Raw genomic sequence first — 18,898 nt, 5'->3', positions numbered from 1 at the left:
TTATAAGGTTGGGTTCTCACAGGGCGGATTCTCAAATGGGCTCAGGCTAATGGAGGACAAGATGACCGGACTCAAGCTCACGGATTTTGGCCATGTAATGCAAGCAGAGCCACTAGAAAAATCTATAATGCTTGGACTGATAAGCGACAAAAGCAGAAGACCTGGCCGCTAAAGAATACAATGGCTTGATACCGTCAAAGCTGATACTGGCATGAATTTCAGACAACTGAAAGAAGCAGTGCAAAACGAAAAACATGGAGGGAGCTCACCTTTAGGGTAGCGAATGACTAAACGGCTAACAATAATAATAAAAAAATGTATATATTTTAACAAAAGTTCAAAATGGCATACAGAACTACAACAATGGTCATTTTATCCACTTTATGCACCAGTGTGAAAACAGATTTCCTTACCTGCCCACCCTTGGCCTAACCAAGCCATGTGACTTTATAAACACACAATCTCCAACCTTCAGCCACATGTCGTTGTACCGAAGCTGCTCGTAATAGTGGCAACCAGGTTCCCCATTGGGCATATCAACAGGAACGTCTTCCTTATCCTAGAAAGAAAAGAAAAATTGATCCATTGATGAGAAAGACTGAAAAAACTATAGCAGTTGTAATGAAACACATTTACGACAACTGAACACCAATGCAGAGGAAATCTAACCTTTTCCAAGCAGATTGTGATATCCTCGTCCTTTGTGTCCTCCATGTTTTCTGAGGCTGCATCTTCATCTACCTTATCTTTATGTGCAAATACCGAGGCCACTCTCACAACGGGCAGAGGAATGTCCCTGGGCCTGAAGCGCACGGAGCTGACCGGCATTGTCCACAACTTAATCTTCTTAAAGGATTTGGTTTTGGCAGAATACCGGGACTCGCACACGTACACATCTTCATCTCTAAAGTTTTCGGGGCAGATTTTGAAGTATTCCTGTTCAGTTAGAAAATGAACACAAATCAACAACCAGGTAATAAAACACTTGGAACCACAGAAACACACGAGCAGCACCATCTTAGACTTCGAACATGGATGAGACAATGGGGTAAACTTATAAAAATCAGTGTTTCTAATGCTAATCTTAAACTCTGCGTACAATATGCTAATAAATAAAAGGTGCACGCCTCTTCACATCTTAGGCGTTACTGACTCCTCCGTGCGCTTTCACAGAATTGTAGGACAGCTGGAGTACATTTCTGGCATAGTTAGTTTTTGTTATAAACTATCCCCTTCCCACTCCAGGACGTACATTTACGTCCTGGAGCGTCGGGGTATCTATGCAGAGAGGTCGCGGGGCGACCTCTCTGCATGCAGCGCGGGCGTCAGCTGTTTACTACAGCTGACACCCGCGGGAAATAGCGGCGATCGGCCAGTTATCCAATCGCGGCTATTAACCCTTTAAATGCCGCTGTCAACTGGTGAGATCGGGGAAACCGTGCAGGTGTCATGGCTGCCGGGGGCCTTCTGAAAGGCCCCAGGGCTGCCTTGAGAGACTGCCTATCAAGCCATCCCCTGTCAGAATGCAGTTACGTCATACTGCAGGAGCAATCAAAGTATCGCACATTATAGTCCCCCAGGGGGGCTTTGAAGTAAAGTGAAAAAAAGAGCAATAAAGTTTTTTTAATTGTAAAAAAAAAGTAATAAAAGTTTAAATCACCCCCCTTTTGCCATATCTATAATTAAAAAGTCTAAATAATAAAATAAAAATAAACATATTTGGTATCGCCGCGTCCGTAAAAGTCTGATCTATGAAAGTAGCGCATTATTTACCCCACGGTGAACATTGTCCGAAAAAAGAAAAAAATTACGAACGTCAGAAATGCACTTTTTCAGTCACCCTGTCTCCCAGAAAAAAACGCAATAAAAGGCGATCAAAAAGTTGTACATATTCCGAATTAGTACGGAAACTACAGGACATTCCACAAAAAATGAGGCATCGCTGAACTACGTCGACGTAAAAATAAAAAAGTTATTGCGGCACAAGATGACCGCAGAAAATAATTGAAAAAAATTAAACGTCTTTGAAGAAAAAAAAAAAAAGAGTAGTATAGTAAAAAAAAAAATTATACAAGTTTGGTATCATAGTAATCGTACTGACCCATAGAATAAAGTTATCATGTCGCTTTTGTTGCAGTTTGTGCGCCGTAGAAACAAGACGCACTGAAAGATGATGGAATGTCGTTTTGTTTTTTTCCATTTTACTCCACTGGTACATTAAATAGCACCATTGAAAAATGCAACTTGTCCCGCAAAAAATAAGCCTTCATACAGTGACGTCGATGGATAAATAAAGGGGTTATGATTTTTTAAGGGGGGAGAGGAAATAACGAAAAAGGGGAAAAAAATGGGCCGCGTCATGAAGGGGCTATACATAAATGCGTCGGTCTGGAGTGGCGACGCCCCTCCCAACAAGCCACACCTCCTTTTCAGGAAAGTGCTGCACTGAAAAAGCCACCACATTTTTGTACACGAGAATTTTGCAACAGTTTTACTCCAACCCCCTTCCCCCCCCCCCAAAAAAAATGAGAACAACTCTTACCTTCATAAACATGACGACACATTTGCCAAGCATTTTATTTACAGGCACCTTGTTATAATAGTCACTCTTGAACACTTCCTTCTCTAAGAATTTACGAGTGGCGAGATGGAAGGTTTCATTGGGACGATAGAACCAACAGCCGTACAGCCACTTCTCACCTGCAAAATAAAAGGTGCCTTTTGTCCTTTTCGTCCTTTCCTGACAACGTTTACAAGTATATTGCGTTTTTCTTAGAAGGCTTTATAACCGTTAGTTTGATATGTAACCCAATTAGGGATGATTGGGCCTGGGTTAACATTTGGTCTGCAATTATCAAATTTTTCAAACCCGCTCTTTTTTTTTTTTAACCACGTGTTCCCTTGTGCATGAAGCAACCTGCGTCAGCGAACACACCAAGGCCTGTGACAGGCGGACATATTCAAGCCACATTTATGGGTCTGTAATTACAAACAAATATCCCAGCCTGACGGCGGGTCTCTTGATCCGAACTCCGAGCATCACAGGAACTTATGATGCTTGTAGCTCGGGTCAGGCTGGGACACTTGTCCGTCCTACAGGCACATATGTGCGGCCGGCATACGGTCATCTGTCACTAAAGTTAACCATACACCAGAAAAAGCATCCGATGGTGGGATCAACGGACAATCTTATGTGTGTACATATGACCATTCCTCCCCCCAAGATTCTTTGACATCTTATGTAAAGTGGCATATTAGAGTTAAAGCTTGCCATACACATGACAATAAGTGAGGGCCGAACCCACGCTGGGCTGACCGCTGTCTTGTGTGTATGGCCAGCTTACCTGGGAAGCTGAAGCCACAGATGTTATGGCCTTACATCAATTACTATCAGTGCTTCCTAAAAGAGTCATTTTGATCATCTAGGTTTACTGAAAACGATGCATCCTCTTCATGTTACTTTTTTTCCTCTCTTATACAATATAATACAAAAATATACACAATATTATACAATAAAGGAAAGGCAAAGACTGAAATTCCTACCTGCATTGTCCTCCCAGAGGCGCTCAATGCAGACAATATGTGGCTGGAGGTTGGCCTCCGCTGGCTCCACATACACATAATCCCCAACGTGGTACATGCTGTTCTTAAAGCTGCAGTCTTGGCTGTAGGTTCGGTATTGTCCAGACTGGCCAGAAACTCCTCCAGGATCTTCACTCTTTTCTGCTTCTTAACAAAGAGGGTTAAAAAAATAATAATACAAGTTTAAAGGGGGGTTTCCACACATATATTATTGATGACATCCTCAGGATAGGTCATCAGAGGTTGGTTGGCTGGGGACTGCTGCTTAGGGTGATCTGATTGGGAATGAGCAGTCAGCGCCGCAATACGCAGAGGTCGAGCAGAAGCAGTTGGCTCTGACCTGTCTGGTGGCCAATGCTGGTAATTACAGGCGCAGTTCTTGCTGACTTTTAATTTAAGCTGAGCCTGCAATTATGAGCGCCGGCCGCTACAGAGCGGTTGGAGCCAGATGCTTACGCTCTAACCTCTATGTATGTGGCTCTAACAGTGGGCACCCGATCAGCCAGGGTACTGAGCAGGGAACCCCAGACGACCATTTATTGATGATCTGTTCAGAGGATAGTCCAGCAATATACACTCATTCTCAAAAAGTAATCCCTCCACTAGAAGTTGTCGTAATTGAATGAAACTTTCTCTGTGTGATTGTAACGTTGGTATAAGCGATTACAATATCAGAGCAAAAGGATCATTAATTGTGGAGTACTAAACACTTGTAGGGAGGCTCTAGTACCCTGTTGTACCGCCTCTAGCTTGGGTACAAGATGTGATACAGGCAGGCATGGAGGCTCTAGTACCCTGTTGTAATACCTCTAGCTTGGATCCAAAATGTGTTACGGACAGGCATGGAGGCTCTAGTACCCTGTTGTACCGCCTCTAGCTTGGATATAAGAGGTGATACAGGAGGGCACAGAGGCACTAGTACGCTGTTGTAACACCTTTAGCTTGGATACAAGATGTGATACAGGTGGGCATGGAAGTTCTACTACCCTGTTGTACCACCTCTAGCTTGGATACAAGATGTGATACAGGAGAGCATGGAGGCGTAGTACCTTGTTGTACCGTCTCTAGCTTGGATACAAGATGTAATGCAGAAGGGCATGGAGGCTCTAGTACCCTGTTGCACCACCTTTAACTTGGATACAGGATGAGATACGGGCATGGAGGCTCTAGTACGCAGTTGGGCCGCCTCTAGCTTGGATGCAAGATGTGATACCGGTGGACATGAAGGCTCTAGTATCCTGTTGGGCTGCCTCTAGTGTGGATAAAAGCTGTGATACGGGCGGGCATGGAGGCTCTAGTACTCTGTTGCACCACCTCTAACTTGGATACAGGATGAGATATGGGCATGGAGGCTCTAGTACGCAGTTGGGCCGCCTCTAGCTTGGATGCAAGATGTGATACCGGTGGACATGAAGGCTCTAGTATCCTGTTGGGCTGCCTCTAGCTTGAATGCAAGATGTGATACTGGTGGACATTGAGGCTCTATTAGCCTGGTGGACCGCCTCTAGCTTGGATGCATAATGTGACATGGGTGAGCATGGAGGCTGTAGTACCTCTAGTTTGGATCCAAGACATGGAAGAGGCAGGCATGCAGGCTTTTGTACCCTGTTGTACCGCTTCTAGCTTTGATCCAAGGTGTGATACGGAAGGAGGGGGGGGAGGAGAGCATGGAGGGTCTAGTACTCCGTTGGCCTGTCTCTAGCTTGGATTCAAGATGTGATACAGGTAGGCATGGAGGCTCTAGTACTCTGTTGGTCCGGCTCTAGCTTTGATGCAAGATGTAATATGGGTGGGCCTGTTGTGCCGCCTCTAGTTTGGATTCAAGAGGTGATACAGGCGAGCATGGAGGAATACAGGTTTCGTATGGTATCCTGCGACATATCGGTCCACATTTGCGGTAGATTGTGTAAGCTCAAAGGCTGTGGTGGCTGGCTTCCCAGATGGGTCCATACATGTTCTATTGGAAATAAATCTGCCATGGAAGTATGGCAATGTTGTGGAGGCATTCCTCTGACACCCTTGACACCCTTGTGTGTGCGCGGACAAGCTCTCCAGGCACGAACTTAATATTCCACAACATTAAGATGAAGATATATATTGGAGCAGATTAAAGACGCACCATGTTTATAGTAGAAATTGTGCCACACACTGTCTTTCATGCTTTCTGTCACATTTATGATGTGCTTTAGACACATTTTTTTACTCTGCTTCAGGTGAAAAAGGGGTCACTTCGTGGTAAGAAGTCATGACCTAAATGCAACATTCTGTGCCAAAATTTGGGCATAAAATCTGGCATATACTAAACTAATAGGTGGTAAACAGAACAGACAGTGTAAACTTCCAATATCTAATTATTAGACAGTTTTGGCAAATCTGCCCCCTCTTTTTCTCAGGTTTTAGGGCCCTTTATGAGGGGTTACAACCTCAGTCAAAAGTCAAGCATTCGAAAATGGTAGTTTTCCTACACAGATTATATGGGCGATCCCAATAACTGGCCCTCCAAAGCTTTCACTATACTCCATGTTGGGCAGTGGTCATCACTATGCTCATCACAGGTCATAATTCCACCTAATATTTTTTACATCAAAGTAAGTGCAAAACTTCCAGAGACAGAGGACTTGTAGCTCCTTTATAGACATGAAGCTCAAACCTAATGACATGGTGTACAGCCTGGCCACGAGTTCTTGCACACCACTACATGCTGTATTTACCTTTCTTCTCCTCCTCTCTTTTGACCTTGTCTTCTTCTAATTCTTTTGGCAGCTTTTCCTTCTTTTCCTTCTCCACATCATTGTGGAGGTGTTTGGTTGTGTAGCTCAAGGCTGGAGAAAGAAGAATCTCGCCGTTTTTGCAAAGTTCATCTCTTATCTTAATAAAGAACTGTTGAAGCTCTACAGAGTCCTCGTAGATTTCAGAGTCCGTTCTTTGTAGAAAAAAAAAGGGATGAGAAGCACGTTGAAGACTCATCAATGAAGACACTTAAGCTGCCCATACACCTTCAACAACTGTCAGAAGAGCCGTCTCCACCGGTAAGGGTGCAAAACGTCTGACACGTTTCCACATGAAGAAGTGACGTCACTTTTGAATATGTATACACGTGGAATCAGTCTTGCCACATCTTCTCTTCCCCTAGCGGCTCCTGGCTCCAGCAGTCCCCGGGTCATTTCAACGCAAGCCGGCCGCATCCTCTTCCTCCTGTTATGGAGTGTCCATTCTCTGTAGTCTCCTTCCTGCAGGGCATTGTACGTTACGTCACTAGTGATGTAGCGTTCACTGCCTAGCATGGAATGCTGAGCTGACGCAGAGACTGCGCATGTGCGCTGTCTCGCCGCGAGTGTTCATACACTATTGTTGCAAAACAGCGTGCATGCGCAGTCTGTGCATTAGCACGGCGCTCCATGCTGGGCAGTGAGTGAATGCTACATCACTAGTGACTGGGTACACTGACCTGCAGGAAGCAGAATGACGAAAATCTATGTAACATCACAGGAAGAGGAGGGTACAGCCGGCTGGAGGCGAGGTGACCCGGTGGACTGCAGGAGCCAGGAGAAGATGCAGTAAGAAGACTGGGGAGGAATAGGTAAATATTGTTGTCTTTTTTTTTTTTCTCAATCTGTGACATGTGTCACTTTAACTTAGCATAACTGTAAAGTTTTTCCATATCCAAGTAATTCTAAGATCGTTTTTTTTGCCACATATTGTAAAAATAGACTGACTGAATTTGTGTATATTTAGCGCCAAAATTGGGAAAATTTCGAAAACAAAATAGTAATTCTAATCACATCTTCAACTGCAATATCTCAAAATATGTGCAAACATAGTGTACAAATTTACATCCGTTTACTTTATTCTGGAAGCACATTGGAAAAACTTTGGAATTTTGTATGTCTAAATGGTTGAAAAACACCCTAACATTAATTATTAACATTTTGAGGAACACTTTGTTTTGTTTTTCCTTTGTTTTCCTGCACAAAGCCAAGCTTGCAAAGGCTCATAGGTGTCCGAATGATAGACACCCCCACAAATGACCCCATTTTAAAAACTACATCCCTTAATGTATTCACTGAGGGGGGTCATGAGCATTTTGACCTCACAATTTCTTTTCACGAGTTAAAGGGGTTGTCCCGCGCCGAAACGGGTTTGGCTTTTTTTCAAACCCCCCCCCCCCCTGTTCGGCGCGAGACAACCCCGATGCAGGGGTTAAAAAAGAACACCGGACAGCGCTTACCTGAATCCCCGCGCTCCGGTGACTTCTTACTTACCTGCTGAAGATGGCCGCCGGGATCTTCTCCCTCGGTGGACCGCAGGGCTTCTGTGCGGTCCATTGCCGATTCCAGCCTCCTGATTGGCTGGAATCGGCACGAGACGGGGCGGAGCTACATGGAGCCGGCATCCTGCACGAGCGGCCCCATTGAGAAAAGAAGAAGACCCGGACTGCGCAAGCGCGTCTAATTTGGCCATTAGACGCCGAAAATTAGGCGGGCTCCATGGAAACAAGGACGCTAGCAACGGAGCAGGTAAGTGAAAAACTTCTTATAACTTCTGTATGGCTCATAATTAATGCACAATGTACATTACAAAGTGCATTAATATGGCCATACAGAAGTGTATAGACCCACTTGCTGCCGCGGGACAACCCCTTTAATGCAATTTAGAGGAGAAAGAAAAAAAAATCATATTTTTGCAAATATGTCATTTTAAAGGCAATTTTTTTTCTATAGTACACATGAAAATGAGGATTTAGACTTGAAAATGGATGTTTGTCCTGTGTTCAGAAACATAGCCGTTGTCGCCCTAGTCATATGTCCGTATGCGCAACGAGGCCCAAACCAAAGCAGCAGCTGGTGTCTTTCAGAACAGAGATTTAACTTAAAAGTGTTTTAGGCCCCATAGCCCACCTGTAGAGCCCTTGAGCCGCCAAAACGATGGAGAACCCCCTCAAATGACCCCATTTTGAAAACTAGACCCCTTAACAAATTTATCGCATTTTGATCTCACAGTATTTGAATAAATCTAAGCAAAGCAGAAGAAAAAAATTATGATTTTCCTTTTTTGGCAATTGTGTCATTTTAAAAGCTGCTTTTTTGTACAGCACATATATTGAACTGGATTACGGTTTTCTCCAGCAGGTTTCGGGGTATTTTGTAGCTTCCGAATTGTATCGTGTGCACACATCGTGGAGCAAATTAGACACAAGCTATCAGCCTCATATCCAAAATGGCTCTCTGCCCAGAAACAGCCAGACAGGGCCTTTTATTGTAAAGCATAACATGGGCGGGCAACAGGTTACATCAGTAACATATAGGATTCTCATTTGTCGGATCATATAGAAACCCCCCTCCTTCCTGCCCACCTTCTCTCAAGTCCAATGTATAAGCAAGTCTTTGTCTCACAAACATGTGCTTGAATCTGAAACTGAAAGTACATATCTCTTTGTTCAAGAAGATTCTGTGTGGGGGATGGGGAGTACTGGGAAAACACTCAAGCAATAACATATAACACTGTGATTTAACTCTTTCCTTATGCAGCAGAGTTTCACATTAGGCTGAAGTCACAAAACACACATAATACGTCTAGTGCAAATCGATAGACATTTTATACTAATTAATTATCATGTCTATCACAATCCCCCCTTAAAATGTCTATCCTCTAATTCTCTATCTAATTTTCACAGTTCTCTGCGTCTGAGCCTATAACTGGAGCGCGTTGAAGGTTCGTTTTAGAGTCTTCAAGGGGGTGTAGGACTTGTCCACTCCTTCTGGGGATGCATCCAGCAAACTCATGGTGGGAGCGGCTTTTCCAGCATCAGTTTCACAGGTCTCTCTGACACAGGGGATAACACAGCAGACTAGAACAGAAAAGATAACCATCAGTTCACATACAACAGCGACGCCCGTCTGTGCCAGGATCCTTTACCACCCGCTCATCCATGGCGAGTGCTGGTCCCAAAAGTTAGCTCTTTTTAGTTAGTGCGGTCAGCTTCTTAATGGCAACTGCGTCTTTACCCGCGGGTCACGTGTCGTCCAGGATGTAGGTACAACAAATCTCCCCTATCATCTTACAGACACTCCCCTTTTTAGCTAAAGTCATATCTAAGGTCATTCTATTTTAAAAAGTCATAGTCGAGGTAGGTCCTATTGGTCGACTAGTCCCTATAAGGCGTCTCTAGTATAATTTATAAACCACTGCTAATTATAATAAACATAATTAATCCAGTCAACGTTTATTTACCATAATGATCAGGAAAATGGACTCGAATCTAGTTTTAACTTGGTCTCTATTTTTTTAAAACTCGTCAGGTACCCCCCTTGGCTATCCTATGACGTCAATGTACACGTGTAGATCAAAACTACCACCAGGGGTCTCTCTTCTCGCTCTAGTATAATGTTACAATACTAGTAGCGTGCACAGGTACGCACGGCCTGGGACTCCCTAATCTTCACCCACACCAGTGTCCCTCCTGGAGATAGTCCTAATGGTGAACACGTCCAGGCCGCCTGCACTGACCCTACACTACCTAGTGACAAGACTGGAAGGAACCGCCGTACCTATGCGGAAAACAAGGATAGACCAACATGACAGGATAACCACAAAACACAGACTGAGTTGGATCGAGATAAAGTAACTATTGGGGGTAACCTCATTATCCTCAATGCTGTCTGACAGGATGTGGAGGAGCATAAGGGCTTTACTAAGGCACACTCCCCTTTCCAAAGTGGCGTCATTTTTAAAGGGGTTGTCCCGCGCCGAAACGGGTTTTTTTTTTTTTCAACCCCCCCCCCCGTTCGGCGCGAGACAACCCCGATGCAGGGAAGTAAAGAAAGTTTACCGGAGCGCTTACCTTAATCCCCGCGCTCCGGTGACTTCAATACTTACCGCTGAAGATGGCCGCCGGGATCCTCTGTCTTCGTGGACCGCAGCTCTTCTGTGCGGTCCACTGCCGATTCCAGCCTCCTGATTGGCTGGAATCGGCACGTGACGGGGCGGAGCTACACGGAGCCGCTCTCTGGCACGAGCGGCTCCATAGAAGACTGCTGAAGACCCGGACTGCGCAAGCGCGGCTAATTTGGCCATCGGAGGCCAAAAATTAGTCGGCACCATGGAGACGAGGACGCTAGCAACGGAGCAGGTAAGTAAAAAACTTTTTATAACTTCTGTATGGCTCATAATTAATGCACAATGTACATTACAAAGTGCATTATTATGGCCATACAGAAGTGTATAGACCCACTTGCTGCCTCGGGACAACCCCTTTAAGTATCTTACTTTTAGCGTGCCACTACGTCTCTCCACCTTTCCACTACTCTAAAGGTGGTAGAGTATGTAAAAGGCCTGGGATACACCCAGAGCAGACAGGACATGTTACATTCACCTGCGAAGTTTATACCTCTGTCTGACTCTGAATCACTTCTGGTACCCCATATTCACAGTTTACCTTGTTCATGAGCTTCTTTGCGGTTACCTACTTGTTTGCCTTGATAACAGGGTCGGCCTCCAACCTGCAAAGACATTAACAACAACAAGCACGTATTCATACTTCCCAACAAGTGGGAGCTGAACGTAGTCAATTTGCGATCCCTGAAATGGGTAGAGTGGTCCCGGCAAGTGTGATGTGGCAAATTTACTTCTGCCCTGACTCACCCATGGCATAGATCATGCTAAACTGGACAAATGATGTAGCAGCTACAGAGAACCCAGAAGTCGCCCATCGTCTTTCAATCGTCGTCGTCATTGCTGGTTTACTAGGTGGGTCTTTCCGTCCATCAGCTGGGCCATCATGGGATACAGGAACTGTGGTGGGCAAGTGCTGTTGACTGTTCACCACACGCTGTCCTGTTTCTGCTGCTCCCATATTAGTCCATTTATTCTTTTCTTCCTTGCTGGCTTGTAACTGTAAAAGTCTTTAGCATATCAAAGTCCAAATTTTTGCCAATGTCCAAAGTTTTTACCACTGACTCATGCCGTCAGTATCTTTTCTTCTTTCTTCCACGGCTTGAGGGCCGCTGCCTTTGCTATGCTGTCAGCGAGGGTGTCGTCTCTCGCCTCTCCAGTGTAGGAATCGGTGCGAACTCTCAACTTTGTCAGGTAGAAGTAGGGCCTCCATGCGACTCTGTACCGCTGCACCATTCTCAATTGGTTGTCCTGCTAAGATAAAAAAACTGTCTGGCCTTCCATATTGGGCCATAATCATGAGCTATGCCAAATGCATACCAGGAGTCAGTGTAAATGGTTGCCATCTTACCTCTCGCCACTCTACTCGCCTCAGTGAGGGCCTTCAATTCCGCTTCTTGTACTGTGACATGCGGAGGCAGAGCTTCTGCTTCTAGGACATCTTGTTGTGTGACCACTGCATATCCGATGTGGAGTCATCAATCCTCACCCTGGTACCATCTGCAAAAAGCTCAACATATGCATTATCAACAGGGGTTCTGGTAACTGTTTGCATACCTGCAGTTTCTTACTGAATTAGTACTAAATAATCGTGCTGATGTTCTATTTCACATGGCTCGGAATCTTGTTATCTTATTCCATTTATTTATTTTTTTTAAACCCAATAGCTGATCTGCAACACCTAGATCATCTATGGCCCAGATCACCTATGCCTCCCCCCTTTTGAACCGGAATACTCAATGGAAAAAGAGTAATTGCGTTCAAACTAGTAAACCAAGAGGCACAAAAACAAGCACTTTGTAGGTCAAGGTGACATTGTATGCAGCGAAGTCTGAGCGAAAATATTCTTTAGATTTTTTCCCCAGGTTGCAGTTAGCATTTTTTAACACAAGGGGGCGCAACACAAGTAAAATTTTACGTCACCCAGTGTAATAGTATTTCAGGGAATGGCCACGTTTAGCTTTTACTCTGTCGGAATATAATTGTAGCTTCAGTGTAGACTGACACTAGAATATACAAAAGACTTAAAGAAAAACTAAAGAATACGGATGAATTAACATCCTACTCTGGGCAATTCAGTCCCTCTTTCTTCACATAAAAAGTAAAATTACTTCACCAAATTGCATGAAAAAGTTTGCTGGGTGACTATAGGGAAATTATTGCATCTGTAGGAGCCTTCCATAACATCATCGGTCTGAGTATCCATTGGAGAAGCGGGCAGTGGAAAACAGAGCCCCTGGGAACATGAGAGAGCGTCCCCTGTCATGTATTCCTGGTCTCTGCCCCCCATGCATCAACTCCAATCTTCCATGCACTATAAACCAGCTTAGTCGTCTACTATGTCCTAAGCTGCATCTCCACAAAGGTTTGTTTCCCTGAACTTATCACACATCCAAAGTGGCCACATCTTGGAGTGTAACAAAGGCCGGTCAAACAAAACCTTACTTCAGACAATCATGATGTTAGCACTGGATACAGTGGCATTGGGGAATATAGGCCTCCCAAGTGCAGCAAAATGGCCGCCAGAGGCAGAAAGGGGCGGGGCTACAGATCTCCCAGGTGAGGCAAAATGGCCGCTGGAGGAATGGGCGGGCCCAGGAGTAGCAGCACTTCCAGGTGAGGCAAGATGGCCGCTGGAGGAGGAAGGGGCGGGGCCAGGTCCTGTCCCGGATGGGGAGGGATCGGAAGTAACATCACACACCCTGAAAGTGAGCACATGGGGGGGGAAGTAACTTCAGGGTGGGGGCAGGCCTCACTACATTTACTGCAGAGTCACACTATGTTGGGTTGTAAACATTGCAAGCACGGCCGCCATTACAGGGAGGGGCTGTAGTCAACACAAAGGCATTACATTGTTCATAAGCAATACACATACCCCACTACATGCTTTCCCCTCTTCAATCTCTTAACTACGTTATACCTCCTCCTAGCAATCTAAAAACACCTTTCTTTCTGCTGGGCTTCCTGCTCATCTTCTGAAAACTTTCTACAGTCTATCTTACCATACTCATTTCTGCTTATCTGTCCATGACCTAACATTTCTTTCTGCAACTTTTCCTGGTCCTTTCCCATTGTTCAGTAAATTCTGCTTTCTTCAAATCCTTCCAATATAACCTCTCTTTCCCACTCAGATTACAATGCACATTAATTCTACAAGACAAAAGGAACGGAAGGGTTAATTGGAAAAAGCTTTCAGTTCACTCTTATCAGCAGCCCTCCTCCCAATAATAAACACTGCACATTCTTTCTATAATACCAAACAGACGGGATTACTGAAGAATACCCACAACGGCTCAGGGTATATATATATCTCATCCACCTTTATATCAACCCGAGGTCTACTAGCAATCCCGAAGAGCACTTCCTGTACACGTCCTAGACAGGACATTTTAGCTATACACAGAGACTGACGATTATTTTCAATGACCAAGAGTTTCTGGAGTCAGCCGTCACACCACGGCCATATTCCCGCGTATATACCTTTTCACATATGAGAACATAACACGCTCAATCATAAGGTAAATATGCGTATCATAAATCTTAACCTCACACCAGTTACCTAGGAGTAAGTGTCTCTCTCTGGCGTGTTCCCTCAGACTTAAACAGCCGAGTCCGCCCTCCTGACACATTAACCCTCACAGAATTTATCTCTTGATCTTGTATACACAATTTTTTAACCGTCTCAGACATAGCAGCCACAGCATACAAAATACCCCTTAAGCAGGTTAAAACGGTGGTCTTTTCCGAGTAAGAAAGAACTATATTACCTGCCTTTCATTGATTTATCACTCTGGATCAGGAACAGGCAGAAAAGCAGTCAGAACCCAGATCACATCGGTAGATTTACATAAAGCAATCTTACCGTGTTCTGTAGATTTTCGGGCCCCTGAGTTCTGCGTGCCATCTGCCGATCTCTGTATTTTTCCAGAATGAAAGAAATCAAAATCTCTTAACTCGGTCCACCCAGGAGACGCCACTGAACTGGATTACGGTTTTCTCCAGCAGGTTTCGGGGTATTTTGTAGCTTCCGAATTGTATCGTGTGCACACATCGTGGAGCAAATTAGACACAAGCTATCAGCCTCATATCCAAAATGGCTCTCTGCCCAGAAACAGCCAGACAGGGCCTTTTATTGTAAAGCATAACATGGGCGGGCAACAGGTTACATCAGTAACATATAGGATTCTCATTTGTCGGATCATATAGAATCCCCCCTCCTTCCTGCCCACCTTCTCTCAAGTCCAATGTATAAGCAAGTCTTTGTCTCACAAACATGTGCTCGAATCTGAAACTGAAAGTACATATCTCTTTGTTCAAGAAGATTCTGTGTGGGGGATGGGGAGTACTGGGAAAACACTCAAGCAATAACATATAACACTGTGATTTAACTCTTTCCTTATGCAGCAGAGTTTCACATTAGGCTGAAGTCACAAAACACACATAATACGTCTAGTGCAAATCGATAGACATTTTATACTAATTAATTATCATGTCTATCACAATATTAATGAAGATTTACACCCCAAACTGGATAGTCCTGTTTGTTCTGTGTTCACAAACATTCCAATTGAAGCCCGAATCTGACCGGACACATGAATAGGTTTGTAATGGAGGGGACACCCTTTGGCTTTGAGGCCACAACTGAGTTAATTCCAGGCCCAATTGCTCACTTGTAGAGCCATCAAGATGCCAAAACGATAGAATGCCCCCCGCCCCCACTAATGATCCCATTTTGAAATCAAGCCCCCCTCAGCCCATTTATCTAGGTGTGTACTTTAAGCATTCTTACCCCACAGTTTTTTCCCCAAAATTATGAAGCATGTGAAAAATACATATAATTTAATTTTTTTCACTTTCATAGATATTCTTTTTTCAACCAGGAAAAACTGGAGAGACTCACCCCAAATTTTATAGCACTAGTTCATCTCTGTTCTGCAATACCCCCATCATATCCCCAATCTGTTTACTGGACACATGATTAGGCCCATAATGGAGGGAGCATCTATTGGATTTCAGGACACAGCTGAATAATATTGAGGCCCAATTGAACACTTACACAGGAAAAAAAATGGACTCCCTAAAAATAATCCCATCTCCTTTTTGGCATTTCCCAAATCTTACATAAAAGTAATGATGTAAACAGTGTGCTATGTCCGAGGACAAGGGTAATTACGGAGGCCTGGATGGGCACATGGGGCAATAAAACCGGGTATCCCTCCTCCTCCCATGCTTTTGGGGGGGTATTTCTTGACCTCAGTGGCCGGGATGGGGTGTAGAAAGTTGTGCCCTGTGAGGCTTGGTAAGCTTGCTGCGGTCCGGCGGTCTCATACAGAAGGCGCTCAACAAGCTGCTCCCGGAACTGCAGGAAGGCGAGCGTTCCCGGGGCTTCTTGTAAATTACAGATTACAGGTAGCGGTCTGAATAACGCCGGGTTCACACGGCCGGATGTGGAATCCGCTTATGGCGGCATAATGTACTGCACATAACTGTGTTCTCACACAGGCGGTCATGCGCACTCCACCTTTTTGATTGTTTGTATTTCCTGTGCAGTTTAATCATGTATGGGCTGCGGCGAATATCTGCGACCATACAGCACAACAGGGTCTATGTTACAGATATCCGCGGTAAAAGCGAGCATTCTGCGTTCTATTTTTTTTTGTTACTGGATTATGTAATTCTGACCACTAATGTGATTATTTAATTCAATGCACTTCACTGTTCCACATACTACTGCAATCAAACGCATGTCGAATCTGCAATTCCTATCTGCTCTTGTAAGACCAGCCTAAGGTAGATCACATGAAGAGTAGCAAGCGCTTGTCTGACTATGTGAAGCACTATTTAATAAAAGCAAAGGATATAGTCTTTATGTGTCCACATTCCCGTATGTCTACATTCATCAGGTAATGCAACAGTCTGGTTTTCTGGACCTGAGTATATTCTCCCTGCAGTTAGAAACAGACGGACTGACATGAATGAAGTGAGGTGAGATTTTTTTTGCTATTGTGAAGATTTAGGCTGGGTTCACACAGGGCGGATTCCCGGCGGAAATCTCACGGTTTTTCCTGCGGTCAAACCGCGAGATTTCCGACGGGGTCTAAGCCGCGGCGGCTTTGAAGCGGCTCGGCCGCATGCTTTTCCGTTGCGGCTGGCGCTCCGATGTAAATAAACAAAAAAAAAAGTAAATAAACATGCTGCATCTTTTGAAGCCGCAGTCGCGGTTTCAACCGGATTTACCGCAGCGGATTAGCCGTCCCGTGTGGACGAGATTTCTCAGAAATCTCGTCCACATGGCTGGCTAATACCGAGATTAGCGGCCGTGGGTGGTTTTGCCGCGGCCGGATCTGCTGCGGCAAAACCACGGCAAATCCGCCCTGTGTGAATCCAGCCTTAAGGTAGATCACAGCCTTTTTATACTATTGGATAACGGCGATCACGTGACCGGGGACCACTCATTCGGGCCTCCGGTCACTGCTTAAAGCTCTTGGCTACCTTTGGTAGTCAGGAGCAAGGGGATTTTAAATTTTCTGAGCCCTACCCGGCTTCTGCGTATGTGTCCGTCATGTTGCCGGCGTGCGCATGCACAGAATTCAGGGAAGGTCCACGGATAAAGATCCCATCGGGGGTCTAATCCAGGGGCCTTAGATAAGTAATCTCATCTCCCCTCAAAGATACGATTTTTTTAAATGTTACTTGATCGCTTTTATCATCGGATAACAAAGATCAGGTGACCGGAGGGGGGGAGGAGCTTAAAAAATATATAAACTTTTATGTGATCGCCGCTATCCATTGGATAATGGCAATCGCGTAATTGGGGGGTGACATGCCGTAGCCCCCACACGATAGCTCCAGGATCTTGGGTACCTCTGGTAGCCGATAGCAGGGAACTGTCGTACGCACAGACCTCAGGCCTTTACTCTACAGGGCCGGCATGCTTTTACGGACATGTAAACTAAAGCCCAGACACGCAGGAGGGGAAAACACGTATGGTCACTAAGGGGTTAACTTCTCTTTGGTTGAATTTCACTGGAGGAAATAATGCAGAGCGATCCGTACATTTAGTGCAGCGACATGAAATTTAATTATTTAGTAAAGCGCACGCATTTTTAATTGGGCCCAAAGAAGACGATCGGAGGATCTGCAGCCCGATATCAATAAATGTCACTATGAAGGCTGAATAAGATCTGTAGAAATGGAGGACTCAAAAAAAATAACAAAAAAAAGTGATAACATACATTATATCTACCCAAAACATGCTACCACCTGCAGATCGCCAAAAAAAAGCAAGTCCTTAGGGTGACTACCCACTAGCGTTTGTGAATTTGCTCCTTTTTTGCCCCAGGTGTATGGGGCTTTATAATGTTAAAAACGCATCATGGCAAAATCGCAATTTACTGTGAAATCACGATTTTGCGCAATGCAATTTTGACAAGTCCCATAGGCCCCTGGAGAAAAAAAAACACTGCGAATTTCGCAGTGAAAAAGAACTGTATTAGGTAGTCAACCTTACACAGCAAAAATTTAAAAAATTTAAAAAAAACCTATGACTTGAGAAATGGAGATGAAAATACCCCAAAATAAGTTGCATCATTAGGTCCAGCCCATGTCACTAAGGGGTTAATGCTTTAACCATGATACACAGGACAACATTGGCAGTTATTATGACATCACATGACATCACAATGGGCTCAGAATGTTCAAAGCTCTAACCAAAGCCATCTTGCATCACTTGAGTTTGACAACTTGAAGAGGCCAGACGGTAGGTACGCAGCTGGCGGGGTGGTGAGGGGCCCTGGGCGCCCCAAAGGCAGCTGGCGGGGTGGTGAGGAGCCCTGGGCGCCCCAAAGGCAGCTGGCGGGGTGGTGAGGGGCCCTGGGCGCCCCAATGGCAGCTGGCGGGCTGGTGAGGGGCCCTGGGCGCCCCAATGGCAGCTGGCGGGCTGGTGAGGGGCCCTGGGCGCCCCAATGGCAGCTGGCGGGGTGGTGAGGGGCCCTGGACACCCCACCGGCAGCTGGCGGGGTGGTGAGGGGCCCTGGGCGCCCCAACGGCAGCTGGCGGGGTGGTGAGGGGCCCTAGGGCGCCCTGGGTGCCCCAATGGCAGCTGGCGGGGTGGGGAAGGGCCCTGGGCGCCCCAAAGGCAGCCGGCGGGGTGGTGAAGGGCCCTGGGCGCCCCAAAGGCAGCCGGCGGGGTGGTGAGGGGCCCTGGGCGACCCAATGGCAGCTGGCGGGGTGGTGAGGGGCCCTGAGGGGCCCTGGGCGCCCCAATGGCAGCCGGCGGAGTGTTGAGGGGCCCTGGGCGCCCCAATGGCAGCCGGCGGAGTGTTGAGGGGCCCTGGACGCCCCAATGGCAGCCGGCGGGGTGGTGAGGGGCCCTGGATGCCCCAAGGGCAGCTGGCAGGGTGGTGAGGGGCCCTGGACACCCCAA

The 18,898-nt window shown here is 45.7% G+C and overlaps 2 protein-coding genes across 2 annotated transcripts in view; both read right to left on the bottom strand.

Moving 5' to 3' along the window:
- The window catches only part of LOC136620188 (protein polybromo-1-like), a 162,951-nt gene continuing 144,053 nt past the window's right edge, over positions 1-18,898 (bottom strand). The window contains exons 6-8 of the mRNA XM_066594895.1: positions 670-936; positions 414-559; positions 1-46 (exon numbers count right to left, since the gene is read on the bottom strand). Of these exons, the coding sequence (XP_066450992.1) occupies positions 1-46; positions 414-559; positions 670-936 (459 nt within the window). The remainder of the gene's footprint in view (positions 47-413; positions 560-669; positions 937-18,898) is intronic.
- Positions 1,139-18,898, bottom strand: part of LOC136619670 (protein polybromo-1-like) — a 33,272-nt gene continuing 15,512 nt past the window's right edge. Inside the window, exons 2-5 of the mRNA XM_066594435.1 lie at positions 6,294-6,505; positions 3,544-3,729; positions 2,543-2,700; positions 1,139-1,186 (exon numbers count right to left, since the gene is read on the bottom strand). Coding sequence (XP_066450532.1) covers positions 1,139-1,186; positions 2,543-2,700; positions 3,544-3,729; positions 6,294-6,505 — 604 coding nt within the window. The remainder of the gene's footprint in view (positions 1,187-2,542; positions 2,701-3,543; positions 3,730-6,293; positions 6,506-18,898) is intronic.

The sequence above is a fragment of the Eleutherodactylus coqui genome, chromosome 3, assembly GCF_035609145.1.
Source record: "Eleutherodactylus coqui strain aEleCoq1 chromosome 3, aEleCoq1.hap1, whole genome shotgun sequence".
Taxonomy (NCBI): domain Eukaryota; kingdom Metazoa; phylum Chordata; class Amphibia; order Anura; family Eleutherodactylidae; genus Eleutherodactylus; species Eleutherodactylus coqui.
This window is presented reverse-complemented; position numbering and strand designations above follow the sequence as displayed.